Source organism: Peromyscus leucopus, chromosome 1 (genome assembly GCF_004664715.2).
Source record: "Peromyscus leucopus breed LL Stock chromosome 1, UCI_PerLeu_2.1, whole genome shotgun sequence".
In the NCBI taxonomy this organism is placed as follows: Eukaryota; Metazoa; Chordata; class Mammalia; order Rodentia; family Cricetidae; genus Peromyscus; species Peromyscus leucopus.
The window spans coordinates 92,974,262-92,994,677 of record NC_051063.1 but is presented as its reverse complement, the minus strand read 5'-3'; the positions used below and the strand labels follow the sequence as shown (position 1 = coordinate 92,994,677).

Below are 20,416 nucleotides of genomic sequence, written 5' to 3'. Positions count from 1 at the left end.
ATGGATTTTGAATCATTTGGGAGACATACTTTTGCACATGTCTGTGAGGCAAGGAGTTCCCAGAGAGTTCCAACTGAGGGAGGAAAACTCACCCTTATTGTGGTTGGCACCATCCCATGGGCTGGGGGCCCAGAATAAATAAAAGGGGGGAAGGAGAAAGCCGAGTCCGGGTATTGCCCTCTCTCTGCTTCCTGGGCCTCAGCAATGTGGGAAGCAGCCCAGCTCTCTACCCCTGTGCCTTCCCCGATACAAAATGAACCTCCATCCTTCACTAGCTTCTTGTCAGCACCAAGAAGAGTCAGTTACTAAAACCAAGGGGGCAGAGCCTTGCACCTTTATGGGGTGGGACCTTGTGAGAAGGCCTCAGGTCCTGGCCCATGGGGGGGGGGTACGTATCCTTAACAAGGTTGTGTGTTCCTCTCTCTCTCCCTTTTAGCCAGGAAGGGAGAAGCTTGACTCTGCCACACACTTCCACCATGTTGGGCTGCCTCTCCACAGTTTCAAGGCAACAGGATTACAACTGAAACCTGAAATGGTGAACCAAAATAAACTTTTTAAAATATGTATAAATTAATCCGGGCAGTGGTGGCACATGCCTTTAATCTCAGCACTCGGGAGGCAGTGCCAGGCAGATCTCTGTGAGTTCGAGGCCAGCCTGGTCTATAGAGCGAGATCCAGGACAGGCACCAAAACAACACAGAGAAACCTTATCTTGAAAAAATATATATATATATAATATACATATATGTGTATATATATGTTAATTACCTCAAATATTTTGTTAAAGTAACAGTGCTACACAAGCCCAGAACCACATTTGATTACAGAGAGCCTCCAAGAGAAGACTCATATATTCCAATTATTCCTTCAGGAGACAGTAAAGGAGTTTCTCTCTTAAAACTCCTTCCCATCCAGACAAGGATAAGACTTCCAACATATTCTAAAAGAAGTGAACTGCAGAGGCCTGGAAAATCTGCTTCTATGGAAATATTTTTTGTCTCTTTATACTACAGATTGTTTTATTTTATTGTTCTGGGCAAAGGTGGTTTATAGTTATTGAAAGTCAAAGAAAAAGAAAAGTCCAAGAATTATCAAAGTAGCCAAAGTGATTTATGCATGATCTTTGAGTGCAACACATGTGTTTATGCATAATTGAAAACTCAGAAGAAAGCATGCTTATACAATTTGTGTGCAACTTTAAAATTTAATAACTCTGGATGAATACAGGATGGAAACAGTCCCTGGCACCTGAAACCATCATCTGAGGCCTGACGCCCAGCCCAGCCTTCTGTCTGGACATCACAGTCATACTTCACACAGCCTGGCTTGGTTTGGATTTCTGTGTGATTGAGAAAGGCCTTCCGTTGTTGCTAAGCGACTTTGCAAATTTCATTTATAACCCTGGCCCTACAATTACCCAGTGTCCTTCCTATGAATTAATTACCACAAACTGCCCTCCAATTACTGACTTTCAGAGTTATTAAAGCAGATGGCAGAGGACAATGTCCATACCACTGGCCTCCACACTGACGCTTCTAACTTCAGAGGGACAGATGTGCAAACTGGCCTGATCTTAGTTCCAAGCACGCCTCAAATGTGTAAAAAATTAAAATAAAAGGATTTCACTGACCTCCTTTTGGAAGTACTGTTGGTGGTATCGAGGCTGGTGTGGGGGTGAGTGAGAGAACACGGGGCTTGGAGAGAAACCCACTCAGGCCCGCTCCCCGGCGGTGGCGAGTGGAGTGAGTGTGGATGTCAAGGGCTTTGCTGACAGTGAGGTAGGAGGAACTGGAAGGGTGGAGGGACGAACGTGTGGGAGGCCACAAGAGCAGCACAGCTCCTGTGCGGCCACTGCCTCGGGCCACGGAAGGGCCATGGGACAAAGGCAATGGCTACATTTTGCCAGGTCCATGTTTGCAGGGTTGCAGACACCCTCCTCCGTGTGTCCCCCAAAGCCATCATGGACAGACTTCACCTCTTTCCACCTTCTCCCTTCAGACAAATCTCCGGTCCCTGAAGAACAAAGCCGAGTGTCTGGCAATGGTGTGGGGTGGCTCACCGCTACCCTCACCCACCCTGTCAGTCTTTCCCAGCCCCAGAGCAGCAGGGCAGCTGGAACAAACGTACTTACACTGCACCTCGTCAAGCCAGAGGAAAAGCTACTGGGAAGGAGCTGTGGAGAAGGCCTGGCCAGCCCCACACCTAGGGGACACTCCTGGGGAAATAAATTAGCCATTTCTATCGCACATCTACCAGCAGCTCAGCTGGGTCAGGGTCTAAATCTCCTCTTCACCCAATGACTCCGCAGGGCCAGGCTCCCCAAAGGCCATTTCCTGGGCCAGGCTCCGCTCCAGGTCCTCCAGCTCGTGGCGCACCTCCCCTATGAAGCCATCTTCATACTCATCCGGGGCCCCCCTGGGCAGCAGACTCTCCTCATTTTGGTCATGACTCTCAGCGAAGGCTGGCTTGCACACGTACACCAGACTGTGGCTGGGGAAGAGGGTTGAGATTTGGTCAAGGTTCTCTCTGTTATCCTGGAGAGCAAAGCCAGGCTTGGAGCATGTCAGCTGCAGGGGAAGCCTTGGGCTGTACTCTCTGTGGGCCTCCTGGCATCACTAACTCACTACTTCCTGTCAAGGTGCTTCCTGTTAACATCTTCCTGAAGAGTCAGCCGGGAGAATGTCCTCAAGGGGGAGTCACAGGCCTGCTCTTCTGGGACTAACTATTGGCTTGTCTGCCTAGGTGCAGACCCTCGTGATGGAGTTTGGGAAGTTCACTGCCACACCGAGTCCCCTCAACCCTCTGCCCATTTGGGTTCCAAGAAGGAAGCACAATGTAACCCCACATCTGCTGCACACATTGTAACCCTGGGCCTCTGTAGGAGAGGGGAGGGGAGTTCTGTCTGTCTTCCCTGTGACCCTGGATTCTGGTAGAACAGAAGGCTGAGTAGAGGGTGTGGGAAGGACAGAAGGATGTAGGAAACAGCCCTGTTAGGCCTGAAGCTTCAGTCTCCTGAGCCTCTAACACTACAGGTGCTGTCCACATTGGCGGTTCACCCCTCTTTCCTGTCAGCATCTTCTCCCTCTGTGACCGTGTGGTCTGGGCTCCTTCCCTCCACACCCTCCCCCCAGGGCACCTACTTGGGAAACTTCAGTCATCATCTAACAGAGCCCCAGTCTATGAATCTGATGCTGACTGGACCCTCCTCCATCCTAGTGACCTGGGGACGCCTCCAGTCACACCTACCCTATACTGAATCAACATCTATCTCCTCCTTAGCCCAACTTGCTTCTCAGTCCCTCTGGATGACATTTGCCTCCTCTCAGCCCCCAGGACAGTCAACAGAAGGGACCTCACCTGTGAGGCTGGCAGAGGAGTCCACTGGCACAGGGGCAGCGGTCCAAGGCACCTTCAGGCTCCAGCTCCCAGGTGATGAGGTCCAGCAGCTGGCTGGCAGGGTCATGGCAGAGTTCCCCTTCCACAGGCAGGAATGTGCACACAGGGAACAGCAGGTCTGGAGCCGGCCGGCCGAGAGTCACCGTGAAAGACAGGCACAGAAACAGGTGCCCGCTTGCTCTCCCCCCTCAGCCCCATGTGAGGTTAGAACAGAAAAATAGGAATGGTAGCCCATCACTCGGACAAACCGAGTACTGAGAACTGGAGCCGTGACAGGGGTCTGCCTGAAGAGAGGATCTGGGTTTGGGGGGGCAAACCACCAAGGGAAATGAAGAATGGAACCAAGGCCCTGAAGCAGGGGCAGAGTGCCAGTAAGGGTCTGGGGCAGTGTAGTGGGAAGAGCCCAGGGGGCAGTGATAAAGAGGACAGAGGATCTGGGTGGACAAGGCCTTCGAGGTGGGACATGACAGAAGCTAAACAACCTCTAGAATGTTGTCCTCCAAGCAAATGATCGAAGTGGCAGGGACAGGGAGGAGCAGTGGGGTTGGGAAAGGGACCTGGGGAGGCAGCTGACAGTTTTCAGTACTCCTGGCAAATGAGCGAGCCTGTACAAGCCCTTGGGGAGAGTTGCTAGGAACTCAAAAGAGAATCCACACAAAGAACCCTAGCCAATGCAGCCTTTGTGGGATGGGGCAGGGGCTTCTGGAATCCCACCCATCTAGGGATGCTCCTCCTGCCCTGGACTCATGCATCCTAAAAGAACTTAATTTGCATAGTCAAAAACTGGGAAACCAAAGCAGGACACTTATCTCCCTACTCTAGGAAGAGGCTGTGTGGGGCTGGAACACAGTGAAAGCCTTAAAGACCCTGCTGCAGGGAGGCAAGACCGGGAAAGGAGCATTTGGGGGCCCAGCAGACCCTCCTGAGAGATTGGGACAGATTTCCCCAGCAGCCATCAGGGAGCCCACACACCTCTTTGGAAGGCACAGCACAGGCCAGGCTGGCAATCCCTCTGGTTGTCACAGATGGTCCCATTGCTACCTTTGGTGGCCTTTTTGGTGCAGGAACCCCAGACACACAGCTGGTCTCCACAGCACTCACTGTCCCGGGTACACAGCTGTACAGAGAAATGAGAAAAACACAAGGCCCAGAGGCTCACCAGCCTAGAAGCCTGGGCACCTGGCATGGTGCTCCAGCCTGCTCGGCCCAATCCAAGATGGCTCACATTAGTGGAAATTGAAGGACGCAGCTTGAAAATGTGGCTATTGGCACAAGAAGGGTCAAAACATGAGGAAAATGGCACCCGACAAGGAGAATGTCTAAGTCTGTTCTGCCCAAGTCAAAGACTTTACAAACAGAACCTGTGTATCTTTGGTGCCTCTGTCCCATAACTATCTTTCACCCTTTTGTTTGTTTGTTCTTTTTAGTGTTTGTTTTTTGAGACAAGGTCTCTCTGGGTAGCCCTGGCTGTCCTGGAACTCACGCTGCAGACCAGGCTGGCCTGGAACTCAGAGATCCGCCTATCTCTGTCTCCCAAATGCTGGGATTAAAGGCACACACCACCACTGCCCAGTTTATCTTTCACCCTCTTAACTAGGCCCAGTAGAAGGGAAGCTCAGGCCACAGGTGGAGGCAGCAGCATTCTAACAAACCACTAAGTCGATCAGAGCCAGGAAGACACAATCTGGGGAAGCATGCCGGTGGCAGGGACCCAGAGACCCACAGGGAATGGTAATTAAAGGGCAACAGAGGGTCTCCAGGACTGTGCCCTGTGATGTGAGAGGCCTGGGAGGACAACAGCAATGGCCTCACCATGATGGAGCTGAGCAAGGTCACAGGAACCCTTTATCTTCTAAACTTACTGTGCTTTTTTTTTTTTTTTTTTTTTTTTTTCTGTCAAAATAAGGAAAATGTCAGTCATGAGCCCATGGCTTTGTCCAAAAGGCCTGCTGGGTGGAACAGAGGGTTTCCTTTGCTTGGGCTCATGTTTCTCTCACAACCAGCACTGGGGAGAGTCCTCCAGCCTGCTCCCGGGCTCCTCCCTCTGCACATTTATTAAGCAGACTGGAAGCCCAGGGACTTAGGGAGCAGCCCAGGAGGAAAGGGGTAGCCCTTCTCCTTGTCTGGGAACTACATGTGTGCACTGTGTCTGCGCTGTTCACTGCCCCAGAGGAAGGGACCAGTACAGGGCTTCCCATTCTCTCCTCCCACTCCATCTTGGCTACCCATGAGCCACACAATGTGACCAGAGATCATGGGGTGGAGTGGCTGCAGGTCTGCTAGACATTCTGATTCCTCCAGAAATCAGCCCCTCTGGGACTCCTCCCCATCACTAAAAGGCTCTTGCAAGCAACCAACTGGGACTTAGACTCGTCCCCTCCTGGCAGAGCAATGGAGACTACTGGTGTCCTTACCATCTGCTGATCCCGGCATGGCTGGCAGGTGTACTTGAAGCTGGAGAACTGGCAGTACCTGGTGGGCCCACAGTCCTCATCAATGATACATTCCTGGGAGGGGGCGGGGAATGTTGTCAGTAAAATGCAGAGGTGTAGATCTGCAGCGCCCTGGAAGGGCAGACTCCAGCTTCATCCCTGTCTTGGGTGAAGCACAAGACCAGAAGTGTCTGCTGGCTCCAGCCACACCCAAGCCTGGCCCAGCTGGTGCTTGTCACCTATGCCTCACCCGCAGTCCACGTGGGGTCTATCTTCTCAAGACCCCAGGAGTCTTGAGCCTCCCACATCCTTCACACAATCACCATCTGTGTTCAGCGTCCCCCACACCCAGGGCAGGGAGCATGGGGACTCAAAGTTGCTCATACACAGAACAGATGGTTTTAATAAAAGGTGCTAATGAGTTCCAGGCTCTGTGTGACTGTGCAGGAAGAGCTGGAGGCCAGGCCCAACACAGTCCCTACTGCCTAGGAAGATACTACCTCCCTTGGCACTGGCCCTAAGGCCACAGGCCTGCCCACAGAGGGCTCCTGGCTTCTAAGGAACAGTCAAGAGGCAAGACAAGCTTAAAAGTGGGAGTCAGATGGCTGGAACCCCACCCTCCCAGCCCAGGGGCCTTAGGGCTGCCAGCTCCACTTAGCTAGGAACATCTGTCCATCTGAGAGTCAGACCCACAGTGAATCTCAGCCATAGAAAAGGGGGACTGAGGAAGAAAAACACGCAAGGACATCATTCATCACCCCCTTCCCTGGGACAGAACCTTCCCAGCATGTGACAGCTGGAGGTTACTTCTTCTGTGTTGGGAAATGGTGGCACAGAGTGGTCATGGCATCCTGCAGGAGACGCGGCTAAGGCAGGGTAGAGGGATTGTTTCCACCACAGCCCTTGAGTGGAGGGGCTCAGAGCCCCAAATACAGTAATCAGAGGCGGGGAGCTCTTGAGCCCTGGCAAACATTCTAGAAAGACCTCTGTGAAGACTGGGGCCTGCCTCACCCCATCTCAGGGCATCCTCCATCCTGAGACCCAGTGTGGAGCCTTATATGCCAAGGCCTGGTGGGTCAGGCGTGCGCAGTGCCTGGGATGGGCCTCAGCTCTACTCTGTGAGTTGAAGCAGCTGTACCAGTGGGTACAGAGGGTATCTGGGGGCCTGCGGCCCTGAACATGTGCAAGCTGGGTCTCAGAAGACAGGCCCTGGCTCTCTTAACTATTATTGAACGCTATTCCTGGGAAGTAGCTGGTGTCCTTGACCCAGGTCTGAATGTGTCCTGGCGAACCCTTCAGGTCTGAGGAGATAGGTGTTTGGTTCAGGGGAGCTACAGGCCTAGCACTAAGCTAAGGCCCCACCAGGGGGAGCTTGCACAGTGCTCTGCTCACCAAGCAAGGCTCCCTGGCCAGGAAGACAGAGTCACTACAACATCATCCCCCAGTCCTTTCTGAAGGGTGACAGAGGAGAGGCCTGAGTCAGGACACCTGTTTGACACAGACATGTCGCTCTCACACACCAAACAAGCTCTAGGCTCACCAGGGGCTCACACCAGAAAATCATCTACCGCAATTCCTCAACAAAACGCCAAAGGAGATCCCACCACCTGACACCCTAAAAACGACCTAGCCTCTATCTCCTGCACATGGCCCAGGGATCCCGTTCACCTAGCTCAGAAGCTGCAGGTCCCTTCCCCTCACCCACCAGTGTGCTGGGCTCTGGAGGGAGCTGACAGCACAGCCCAGGTCTCACCCAGAGCAGCAGGTCCGCACCTTTGTTCTCCTGACGTGTTTGGCTCAGCACACCAGAAATGTCAGGGGGGCCACCATTCTGACTTCTACCAGGAAGAAAACAGACTACCTCAAGTCAAGGGGCTGAACCTGCATCTGCTGGACCCAGGACCCCAAAGCGGCAAGAGAGGTCTATGAGGATGTGAGTTGACACTGCATCCCTAGGGGATTGCATCCAGCATGTTCCCTGCCCCCACACACACACCCGCACAAGTATAGACTCCACAGATGCTCAAGTCCCTTACGTAAAAGGACACAGAATTTGCATCTAACCCACACAATCCTCCTTACATGCTTTATCATCTCTGGATTTAATGCCCAATGCAACGTGCCTACTGTGGAATCATGGTTATGTTGTGCTGTCTAGGGGACAATAACAAAGGGGAGTGTATGTTCAGTACAAATGCTATTTAAGATAGGTTGCCTTCCTGGCACCTCGTTACACCCTCCCAAACACAGGCCGCGGGATGCTCCTGATATTTCTTCCAAGAGAACGGAGTGGGAGGGTGACATTTGGGAAGGAGGGAGGACCATCCGGCACCGAGGACAGAGATGACTCTGAGGAGGTCTCTGCCCTTCCTTATAAATTCATAATTCAACCAGCGGAGGGAGCAAAGAAAAAGAAGGAAGGCCAAGCAGAGGTTCCCTCCGCAGCAGGTGCAGGTCTCGCATAAGGAGGAGGCCAGGTCCTCTAACCTGAGTGAACAGAGAAGGAAGGGCTGGCACGGCTGAGAAATCCAGCTTCTCTTTCCTGGGCTACACCTGAGCCCACTCCACAGGGTCCTGCGTACCCAGCTGCGCCCAGGCCACCAGAGGTGCTGAGCAGGGTGAGAGGTCAGGGTGCTAGAAGGGCCGGGAGGCTCGGCTGCTTCCGGGTCTATGGCTGGCTGTGACTCTCAGGGCAGTGCTTTGATTTCTGGGGCTGCTGACCTCACGGGCCTCCTGTCTCTTAGACTCTAGACCTGAAGGCAGACTGCCACTCAAAACAGAGGCGGAAGACCAAGGTCAGAGTGAGGAGCCCTGGGTCCTATCATGCTGCCCAGCAGGAGGATGAGATAAGAAGCTGTGCACCTACCCTGCAGGCTGTGGGGGTAGGGGGTGGCTCCAGAGCCATCTCGACACCACACAGGGCTCTAGCAGAGCAAGCGAGGCCCTAAGTGCTCACAGCACAGCACAGGCTCCCTCTAATACCCTCAACATGGTTAAGACTCCTGTGAGCTGAAGTTCTCAGAGGAAAAGAAAGAAAACAAAAACGAAACAACCACACTGGTGATGGAGGTCTTCCGGGTAGATTCTCTGACTAGACCCTAAGTGACTGTGGGGAGTCAGAATGTTAAGGGTACAGAGCCAAATTGTCCTGGACTATTTTGGGTCCTGTAGCTATCTGTTCGTTCCCACTACTGTATTTGACCCATCCCTATAGATTTTAGGCAAATCTTTTTGTAATGTACTAAATGACCCTTAACCTCTATTAACCCACAAGCTAAGACTGTCATCAGATAATAACCCAGGCCTACAGCAGATAGTTCCCCAATCTGCTGTAACTCACCTATCTGCTGGACCTCCCAATGTATTTTTAAATTTGATTTATGACTGTTTTGTTTTGTTTTGTTTTGTTTTTTGTTTTCTGCTACTGGAAAAAAAAATAACCTTCATGAAACCGTTACCACATTAGAATACAGAATTTATAGCAATCTGAATCCATGATCCTGGGGCCATGGTCACTCATATGTGGCTCCCAAATAAACTTTTACTCTCTTTGAGGTGATAGCTGTTTTGTTGTTATTTGATTGTTTTCTTTTTTGGTACCAACATTCCCATCTCAGTTTTAAGGCCTTGAAGGGTTGGCCCAGGGTCACCCAGCTTGCCATAAGTGTCTCCTCCGTTCTGTGTACATCTCAGCGTGGGCCTCCCTTCAGTACCAGCCCACAGCCATACTGAGCCCAGCAGCATCTGCCTGCTCCAGGGCTGAGACAGAAAACCAACACCAGAGGCTCTGGGCGCCTGGATGACAGGGTCAGCATGAGACTTCCGGGCTTCTGTGCAGCTGGAGCCGTGCCTTGTCTGTCTGTCCTGCTCCTCCCTCAGCCTGACAGACATCCCAGAAGCTGGTCATGGGCTGCAGCCATTCCAAGGAGGCCTTCTTTGCTGTCGGGAGCTATATTTAGGAAACCAGGCTCGACATTGGAACTGAAAACAGTGTGGACTGGGCCAGGATCGCCTGGAAACTGTCCCAGTGCCTTGATGAGACCCCGAAAGAGTGGAAACTGGCACAGGAATCACTCGGCATCTCTATAAGTTCCCAGCTTATCAGCAAAGAGGTCCTAGGAAGCAAAGGTCAAAGCCTGGGAGTAGGAGGGCAGCAATGGTTTCTCGCAGCTTCCACGGCAGCCATTTGGAGCCAGGGGCAGACGCACACAGTTTGGACTCCATTTTGCAGAGTGGAAAAGTGAGCCTCAGAGCCTCCGGTCGTGGTGGGAGGCAAAGATTTGAACACAAGTCCCTCAGACTCTCAGGGGATCACTCTGTCCGCTGCTCTTAATAGTCTCAAAATGCATTTGAGGTCGGCAAGATGGTTCAGCCCGTCAAAGTGCTCACCCCACAAGGCTGGTGACCTAAAGCTCTATCCTCAGGCTCTGTGCAAAGGTGAGGAGAGAACAGACTCCACAACATCGTCCTCTGACCTCCACACCCATGCCATGACCACCCACACACTCTGCCCCGACAATAACTTAGTCACCGATTACTTCAGAACATGTACTAGAGAGAAGGTCCTTGCAGCTCAACTAATTCAAATGAGGCTGTGCTGGACTCCCTAGGACAAGCCTCACCTGTGTTAAAGACCTACAAAGTTGACTCTGAGAACCTCCAGGCTTGTAGGTGTTGGAATGTTGCATCCCTAAAGCTAATCATCTCTGACTGTCTTCAGCTCCCTTTAGCAGTCACTCATGGTCCACCTCCGTGTCTAAGCTAACATCCTTGTGATTATCAGCCTATACTAACAGACCGTGGCCTCTCACCTCTGCCCTCATCTCCAGAGCCCACAAGGCCAGGAGCACCCCTGAAGTGTCAGGAAGACTCCATGCATGACCTCTCACTTCTGCCCTCATCTCCAGAGCCCACAAGGCAGGGCACTGAAGTTCAGAAGACTCCATGACCCTCACTCTCCCTCCCCAGACCCACAAGGCCAGGAGCACCCCTGAAGTGTCAGGAAGACTCCAGCAACCTGCCTCACCTCACTTTGGGCTGGTGGACCTCATTCTAGTAAGTGAGTACTTTTTCTCTTGAATGACTGACAATGTGCGGCTTACACCAGGACTCTGCCTATCACCACCGCTCATCTCCGGGCTTCATCCCAGGGCCCTCTGTTAGCAGACAAGGACACCAGAGAAGACCACAGAGATGCAGAAAGGGCCCAAGACTGGTCGGCTGAGCAAAGACAACCAGCAGGCAACAGAGAGTAAGAAACGGTGCCCCCCACTCACTACCCTCACACCAGCTGTCAGGAAGTCACCTCCACTTATCACCCTCACACCACCTTCTCTCCCACACCGAGCAGAGAAGCCCTTCCTTACATACAAGGAAACTGAGGCAGTGAGAGCCTCAGTCTCTTGTCAAGGTCACAGGTAAGTGGCAGGGCTGTACTAGGGCTTTGGAAACGAGGGCAGACGGGGGGGGGGGAGGCAGGGGGCAGGAAGTGGCAGTGTGAGGCAATGAGTGTTCTAGGCTGGCCTTGGTTTGAGGTGCCCAGGAGAATGGTGGTGGCCTCCGTTCTTCAGCTGATTTCCACATCAGCAAATTCTAAGGTGTGTGTGTGTGTGTGTGTGTGTGTGTGTGTGTGTGTGTGTGTGTGTGTGTGTGTGTAAGCATGTGTATGTGCTACGTGGTATGCAGAGGCCTCCAGGTCAGCAGTGGCCCCCATTGCTAAGAGTCCTTTTTTGGCCTCAGAATGAAGCCAGTTGCAGAGCCTATAACAAAACCTGCACATCTGTCTCCAACACAGTGAGGTGCCTGTAGCCTTTCCCAGAGGTGGGGCTGCAAGCTGTCTGCCAGCTCACGGCTTTGGGGCAACCTCACCCAGGGCTCTGGCCTGGCCCCTGCTATAGAGACAGCCCTGTGGAAAAATCTGGGCAGGAGTTGTGGGTCGATGCCAGCCCTTATTATCCTGAAGTGCTAGCATCTGCAAAAGTCTGGGTGGGTGGCCTGCCAATTCTCCATCCCCTACATTTTACAACCCAAGCAGGAGGAGGCTGACAATCTATCCCCACCCCAGTGAGACTCACCCACCAACTTGGACTTGGCTCGGCACCCTGAGGTAAGGAGTACACCCTGCCCCAACCCTCAGCCTATGCCTGGACTTCTCTCACAGCCTCCTTTCCATCGGCCACAGATCCTTAGGTGGGGAGGGCATGTCCTACAGAACAGCTGACACCCGCGTCAGGACCTGGTCCCACTGCCTGGCCATGATGCCCCACGCCCCATGCCCCCAGGGCTTCCCAGTACATTCTTTGAGCCTGAGTTCTCCAGTTCAGCACTTCCTCTGGAGAACTGGGCCAAGATTTGCTCTAAATGGAGCTTCTTTCTGGTCCTCAATCTAGTCAACTGACTGCTGGCCCCTCTCCCTTTCTTCCTCCTCCCTCCCTCCCTCCAAATCCCTCCTCTCCTCCCTTCCTGTTTTCCTCTGGCCTTGATGTGAGCAGCCCTGTGCTATCATATATGTGTTCCTTGCGTTTCTTCACAGTCCCCAAAAACAACTCACCAGGAGCCAAAACACACTTCTTTCTTTAGAAGTGAATTTTTACGGTGACAACCAACTGATACCCTGGGACAAAGGGACAAATGACGCCAAGGAGAACCCCTCACACCCCTGGCCTCTCATGTCAGCACTCCCCCCTCCCCCCCGTCCCCATCCCCCCGCTATGGCCCCCACACCCGCTGCCATGCTCCCCCACCCACAGCACGCCCCCTCATCTTCCCTTACACCAGTGGAGCAGAGGTGAGCTGGGCCAGGCCTTCTCAGGCCCTCTCCCAAGCTTCTGCCTCTGCTCAGGGCCCTGTCTGGGATTCAGTGCTATGAATTCCAGCCTGCAACACCCAGCAAAGCTCAGACCATGTGATCAGGTAGGTCCAGAGACCACCGAGAGCCAAGTTCTTGCCAGGTTCCCAGTAACTAAATCCAGACCTGGGTCCCCAGGGAAGGTGTTGAGTACCAGCGAGAAACAGGGCAGGACAGGCTTCTGCTCACCTGACCCTCCCAAAGGGGCTCTTTTGGGGCCAGTTCCTTCCAGGGATGGGGCTTGGGGGAAGGGCTCTGACTGGGGTTCTCAGACTCAGGCATAAAAGCGGGTTTCCACACATGTAGCAGAGGGATTCTTCTGAGGCAGGGACTCAGGTATCCTAAGCTGGCCTCAGACTCACTAGTTAGCCAAGAACGACCTTGAACTTCTGATCCTCCTGCCTCCATGTCCTAAAGGCTGGAGTTACAGAACTGCACCACTGTTAGAGATCTCCAGACATGAATGGGCCCTCAGACCTTAGCACAACTGACACTATGATGGACGTACCATTCAGGCCTGAGAAGCCGGCAGACAGGCAGCACCACCCACCCAAAGAAGCACAAAGACCTAATCCATCCAAGTCCACAGTTCTGAGTAAGTCTCTAAACACACTAACCTTGCTTCTTGGCTTCTGCAGTTCTGCTTCTGGCTAACTGTTCTTGTTAATTGAGGTATGTCAAGCCAGGATGTGCTTTTTGTCCTTAAAAGCTAACCCTGAGAAATGCTCAGGACTGAGCTCTGGTCCGGAACACCCAGTGCCATCGCCAGACAGCTGACCACCCAGTATAGTAGCTGGCCAGCTGGTAAAGACTTTCTACTGTCTTGAACCTGTGTCCGAGTGGTCATCTCTGGTGGATACCTCCCAATGTCACCATGCCTAGTTTATATGGTGCTGGGATGGAACACAGGGCGAAGACTCTGGCAACTCCCCTCAACTGACCTACAGCTTCAGCTCAGCAGTGAGGTTTGCCGTTCTCAGAGAAGGTCCTTACTCCCCTCAAGTCATAGGTTGTTCTCCAAACAAATCATCAACAAAGATGTTGACCTCCAGCCACCAGCCACCCCCTTACCCACAACTCCCTCCTGGAGCTGAGTCATCCTCTGAAAACACAAACCTAATTGTGCATATCCCTGATCATAATTGTTCTGAAAGTCGAGGGCTGAGGGCCCTAGAGAAGGCTTAGCGTTGGGCTAATTCAATCAGCACATAATTGGAGAAGACAGCCGCCTTCTCGGCCTCAATAACAGCCTGCATCTGCAATGTTGTGTAAGAAATTGATGTGACAAGGGAGAGTGAGTGGAAAAAAAAAAAAAAAAAAAAAAAAAAAAAAAAAAGCACTCCCCCCAGTGACCAGGAAGCGGGGGACTGTGGTTCTAGAGCTGAGGAACTGTCTACACTAATGATTCCAAGTCCTGAAACCCACAAAGCATGGGTCAACCATTTGACCTCCTGTGCCTTTAATCCCAGCTCACCCAGCTACCTGCAGAGGGACAGCCTTGCATCCTTGTGAGGAACACCAGATGGAACCTTCACATTCCTGTCACTTGTAAGAGGTGCTCCTCACCTCTGCAAATTAAGGACCTGGCTTTCTGGTTGCACGTAAGGTCCGCAGTTACTTAGCAAAAGGACTAGGGATGTCCAGGCTCTGGGTCTACCCAGCTCAGGGAACCTGGGCTCTAGCAACGTTCATGAAGGCAGAGCCCCTGCAAAGCTCCATCCTGAGGCCACCATCTACCTTCCCCACCCACCGTGGCCTGGGATCCAAACTCTGCTCTTAACACAGGTCACAAGGTCAGTTCCCAACCTGCTGTCCTACCTGATTTTCTGACCTCCCTAGGATCTAGACTTCAGCTCACACATCTAGAATCCTTCACCTACCTGATCTGCAGTTACCCTCAAAGACTAGCACAAAGAACCAGGTGTGGTGACACATGTCTGTAATCCCAGTACTGGAGGGGCTGGTCACTGAGGCAGGAGGACCACTGAGAGTTCCATGCCAAAAGAGGCAGAGTGAAACTCAAACAAAACAATACAAAGAACTCACTCTGTAGACCAGGATGGCCTTGAACTCACAGAGATCCACCTGCCTCTGCCTCCCAAGTGCTGGGATTAAAGGCGTGCGCCACCACTGCCCGGCCCAATAAAGTTCTTAATGTCTATGATATCAGCTCTTTGGGGGCCAAGACAGGAGGATACCATAATTTTGAGGCTATCCTTGGCTACATAGCCTATCTCAAAAAAAACCCAAAACATAAAAACAGAAGTCTTGACTTTTTTTGTGATGTGGGCTCTCTGACAGTTGGCTGGACCCTGGGGACCCTTCTCAGAACACTGCAGGTAGATTGATAAGGGAGCAGACGAGATTACAAGCAAAAATGACCCCACCTAACTAGAATTCACAGAGTTGCAGTGTTCTATGGCTTATTTGTATCCTGGATAGTAAAGTCCAGTGGCAGTTCTTCCTTTTGAAGTAGGGTTGAACACAAGTGTTGTGTGAAAGTGGTAACAAGCCCGGAGAGGGGGAGGTCAGAGGATTGGGAGTTTAAAAGATTATCCTTGCTTCATAACTAGTTCAAGGCCAGCCTATGAAAAGGGAGTTTCACATAACAGCACTGAGAAAGGGCAAGGTACGTGTGATAGCATTGGATCCCAACTAGCCAAGCAGAACTGGTAAGCTTCAGGTTCAGTGAGAAACCCTGTCTTAGAAACAAATGAACAAAAGACACTTAAGTAAAAAGTGGGTGGAAACAGAGAAACGTTCTTTTTCTGAGTAGGTTAGGAGGGTGATGCTGGCGGGTACCCACGATTAAGAACCTCCACTTCTATGTCATCATCCTTCAAAAACATATCACGGGGGAATGGCTCTATGGGTTCAAGATGCTTGCTGCCAAGCCTGCTGACCCGAGTTCAATCCCCAGGACCCACACTATGGACAGAGGGAACAAACTTCTGTAAATTGTCCTCTGATTACACACACACTCTGGCATGCACCACCACATATACACATGCATAGAAAAAGAAGTAAATGTTTAAAAAATACATCACAAAGAATTTCTGCAGCTCCCTTGAAAAGAAAAGCAGGAAAAGATGAATAAAATTCAAAGCTACTCAGAACAAAAACAAAGTCGCTTAGCTCTGTACAGAAGAAACCCACCTCAGGCCTCTTGAGAGCTTCAAAGCCCATCCAGCTGTCCTCTCCACAATTATTTTTCCTCTCTCTGCCTCTGCCCACAAAATTCTTCCACAGCAGGGCGCAAAGGGGGCTTCTGGAATTTCTAGACTTTTCAACTTAAGCCATGCATGTTAATGAGCCTGGAAAAAGTTTTAATATGCCTCTGTGGTGGAAAAACATGCTTGACTTCATTTTGCTCAGAAGTGGCTGAGTCTCGGCTTCACCCTCGGTGTGTATGTGTGCACACACGCTCAGGGGTGGGAGAGAACATGGCACGCCAGGGAAAGCCTCCTGCAGGCAGCCCAGGGGATACCAAGGGCCTGCCCAAGCCCCAAATGCTTGATTTCCTTTACTACTTGGGTGGTTGGCTGGAGTGAGGAAAAACAGCCTGACACATAGTAGGTGCCCAGGAAAATGAGTTCTCTTTGCTCTTACGTTCTAAACCCAAGCAAGGTGTAGGAGACATGACACACATTGCAATCAGAGTGAGACTTCAAAAAGTGAATGGGTTTTTAGAAAACTCTTTTTTTTTTTCCAAAATTACAGCTGCAAGTGCCCATGACTTTTTATATCAGAAATACAGGAGTATCTTGTTTCGAGATCTAATATTAGGAAATGCCCAGAAATGTTAGGTTTTTTTTTTATTCTGGTCTCACCATTTAATCCTCTATTGTAGCTTTCAATATTCAACTTCACCAAACTCCAGTGTCCTCTCCCTAAAACAATACTGATGCCACAGTGTTACAAGGATTGGAAACCAGAATATGTACAGCCTGCTGGGAAACCACTCAGCAAACAGTGGATACTTAGAACACAGAGGGATGAGTGCAGGCCGGAAAAACAGTCACTCGGAGTGGACAGTTTTCTAGTCAACAAAAACTCATTCACAAAGCTGGAGAGATGCTTTGTGGGTAAAGCGCTCGCAGCACAAGCGTGGGGGACTGAGTGTGACCCCTAGCACCGGTATAAAAGCCAGGAGTGGTGGTGTGCACCTATAGTCCCAGAGCTGGGGAGGCAGTGACAGGTGGATCCTGAGGCTCTCCGGCCAGCCGGTCTAGATCAACAGGCAAATTCCACGTTCAGTGAGAGACCCTGTCTCAAAAAGTGAGGTGGAAAACGATAGAGAAAAGACACCTGATGTCAATCTATGGCCTCCATGTACACACAGGCACATGTGCCCCCTCCCTACAACACACACACACACACACACACACACACACGTGCACACACACACACTGCTTCATACACTTTGTCCTGGCTCTTGTCTTCGAGAATTCTTCAGTGTATTCTGTTTATACTTCCTAATTCTCTATTACATGTGTTCATTCACTACGGGGTGCCTACTCGATTCCAAGCACAGACCCGGACGTGACACATAACAAATGGAGCCCCCTGACTTCCTGGGACTCAAAATCTTCCAGAAAACACTCTCATTTGTACTTACAAACTTCTGTTCATACCAGCCAGAACTCCCCAAAAGTCTCCCCACTCAGTCTTCAACATCCCCCTCATTATCAGTCACCCCACCTTCCTTCCCACTAACCCTCAGGGCTATGACACCCCTAGATCCGCCCTCTGTAGCAGGAAACTCCAGGCTTATCAAAAACATGAACTTACCTGAAATGAGGTTCCAAGTATGATCACTTTGTGTTCAAAGAAAACTCATAGCCCCCTCCCCCAGCTCTTTTCCTCATCTATAAGTGGGATGTTTGCCCCCCAAGTGGGAGAAGTAACTAAGTTACAAATAGAGTTCAGCTCCCTGTCAGCAGCTGCTTGTAGTGTTATCTTAACTCAAGTATTGAACTATCTGGGCTTGTAAGGAAATTACTCTGCAATATATTAGTAATGTCTGTCATTGGGCAGCGGAGGGGGGTATGACAGAGTTCTGTGCCAAGTGCTTCCATTACATCTTCCTCTGTTTGCTTTGTTTTGGGGCAGGGTCACGAATAGCACAGGCCGGCTTCAAATTCACTATGCAGCCAAGGATGCCTTGAATTCCTGATTCACACACACACACCTTCTGAGTGCTAGAATTGAGGGCATGTACCACCTCACCTGGTTCTTACAGGGCTGAGAACTGAACCCAGGGCTTTGTGCATGCTTGGTAAGCAGTCTACCAACTCAGTCACATTCCCAGCCCCTCATTCCTTAAAGAACTTGAAGTGAGCCCAAACAGGCCCTGCGAGTTCTGCAGTTTATACCTGCCAGACCCCATGAAACGCTCCATTTTCTTTGGCACGGGACCTGTCTGCACACATACAGTTTTTCATTGGTTTGGTCTGGCGCCTTGGCCACTGTCACCTCTTAGAAACTCATAAGGCACTACATTAAAGCAACCATGACCTTAGAGCAAAATAAATACCGTTCCTGATCTGTCACACATCCTCTGTAACCTACTGTCGCCTACCCCGAGAAATTAAGTCAAAAGGGAAAATTTACATTTATTCCACATCTTATTTTGGGGGATGGGGGGCTGTCTGCTATGTAGCCCAGGCTGTCCTCTAACTCCTGATCCTTCTGCCCCAGGCTCCCCAACTTCTGATCCTCATGCCTTAGGCTCCCCAGTACTAGGATTACAGGTGTGTGCCACTGGACCAGCTCACTGCTTCAACGCCCTTCTCAGGCAGTCAGCACATGCTCTTCCCCACAGAGCAGGTTCCTGACACAGGACCCACGGCCACACAACAGCCTTCTGACCCACAGTAGTTCACGCTCCAAATTCCACAGGACTGTGCTACTCTGAAATGCACCTAAGAGTCTTGCTCCTTTTCCACGTGGTGTGGAGGTGAAAATGACAGTGGCTATGGATCTAGTGAGATCTGTGACTTGGTCTCCATGGATCCTTTCCCTTCCTTTGCTGAGGAGGTGCCTGGAGAAGCAGCTTCCTGCCTGATGTGGGACACCAGCCAAGCTTGTCCAACTGTGGCACCACTGCCATTACTCAAGGGCATTAAATACGGCCTCTGTCCTGTCCACCCACCCCAGCCATTCCCTTCCACTGACCCTGCATCCCACTCTGAAGGAAGAACAGACAGAACTGAGGCCTCCACTGGCTCTATTTGGCCTCATCTTCCAGGAAGCTACTGCCTATGGGAGTCAAAACATCATTGATATCACAAAACCTCCCTGGGAATCCAAAGCCCCTGGGGTCTGACATATCTAGCAGAGAAATGGGGTGGGGTTCTTTTAGAAGGCTGGAGAGGGTGTGTGTGCCTCATATGGAGAGGCTGGGGTTGTAGATTCCTGGAAAGCCACCAAAGCTGATCTTGTGATTCCAGAGCTCAAGCTACGGGCCTGGGTATAAGACCATGGGCAGTCTTGAACACATCAGCTAGAGGCCCCAGTGCGGGCTGAGGATGCAGGACCAGCAGCACTGGATCTCCCTCTACTGAGGCTGCCATACTCGGAGGCAACTTTTGGAGTCAGAACTGGGGAAGTGCTGCCCCATCGAGGGCAAAAGAGACCAGGAGTTGTTGGGGTTTGGCTTTTATGTGTTGTTTTGTTTTGTTGTTACTGTTGTTGTTGAGAAAGATTTCATTATGTATCCAAGATTGGCTTCAAACTTGCGATCCTCCTGACTCAGCCTCCAGAGTGTTGAGGTAACACCATAAACATCCAGATAATCTTTCAAATTAGTTCCCGGTGCATGTCTCCCAGTGCCTACAATCATGAGATTTGAGAAGGGCAAGATATGCTCATGGTGGTCAGGATGTGAAAGTCACTGTGGGAGGCAATATGACAACTGTTCAACAAGCCCCAAACCGAAAGCCCTGTGAGGGGCCAAAGAGACGGTTCAGTGGTCAGAGCACTGGCTGCTCTTTCAGAGGGCCCAAGTGAGATTCCCAGCATCCACATGGCAGCTTACAACCTTCTGTAACTCCAGTTCCAGGGGATCCAATGCCCTCTTCTCGGGCACCAGGCACGACAGTGGTACACAGACATACATGTAGGCCAAACATCCATACTCATTTTAAAAAATAGAAGACCATGTAAACTGGGCATTCCACTGCTGAGTATATCCCCACAGGAATGGGAAGCTGGCTCTTTTTTTTTGAAGTGTGTATTATATGTGTGTGCATGTGGACATGACTATGCTCACTGGTGTGTGTGCATGTGGACATGACTATGCTCACTGGTGTGTGTGCATGTGGACATGACTATGCTCACTGGTGTGTGTGCATGTGGACATGACTGTGCTCGATGCTGTGTGTGCATGTGGACATGACTATGCTCAATGCTAGGTGTGCATGTGGAGGCCAGAGATTGACATCAGATCTCTTTCTTCATCATTCTTCGCTTTATTTTTTGAGCAGCGTCTCTCAGGGAATCTGCCGCTTACCATTTTAGCCAGACTGGCTGACCAGTGAGACCCTGAGATCTGCTTGTCTCCACCACTACCCCGAGGACCAAAAGCTTCATGTCATCCTGAGCTATAGAGAAGACTGAAGTTCGCTTGGGATGCAAGAGATGGTGTCATTAAAAGACAGGAGCAAACCAACAACTCCACTAAAGGAAAAGACGTGTTTTAGGAATCTTTGAGTCAGTAAGAAAGACCTAAATGTTTACC

At 51.1% G+C, this 20,416-nt stretch overlaps 1 protein-coding gene across 3 annotated transcripts in view; it reads right to left on the bottom strand.

Annotated features, from left to right (window-relative positions):
- Positions 1-1,088: 1,088 nt before the first annotated feature.
- Positions 1,089-20,416, bottom strand: part of Dkk3 (dickkopf WNT signaling pathway inhibitor 3) — a 40,827-nt gene continuing 21,499 nt past the window's right edge. For all 3 annotated transcript variants that reach the window (XM_028875843.2, XM_028875845.2, XM_037211472.1), the window contains 4 exons: positions 5,811-5,903; positions 4,369-4,513; positions 3,358-3,514; positions 1,089-2,490 (listed from right to left, as the gene is read on the bottom strand). In XM_028875843.2, coding sequence (XP_028731676.1) covers positions 2,277-2,490; positions 3,358-3,514; positions 4,369-4,513; positions 5,811-5,903 — 609 coding nt within the window. In that variant the 3' untranslated portion in view covers positions 1,089-2,276. The remainder of the gene's footprint in view (positions 2,491-3,357; positions 3,515-4,368; positions 4,514-5,810; positions 5,904-20,416) is intronic.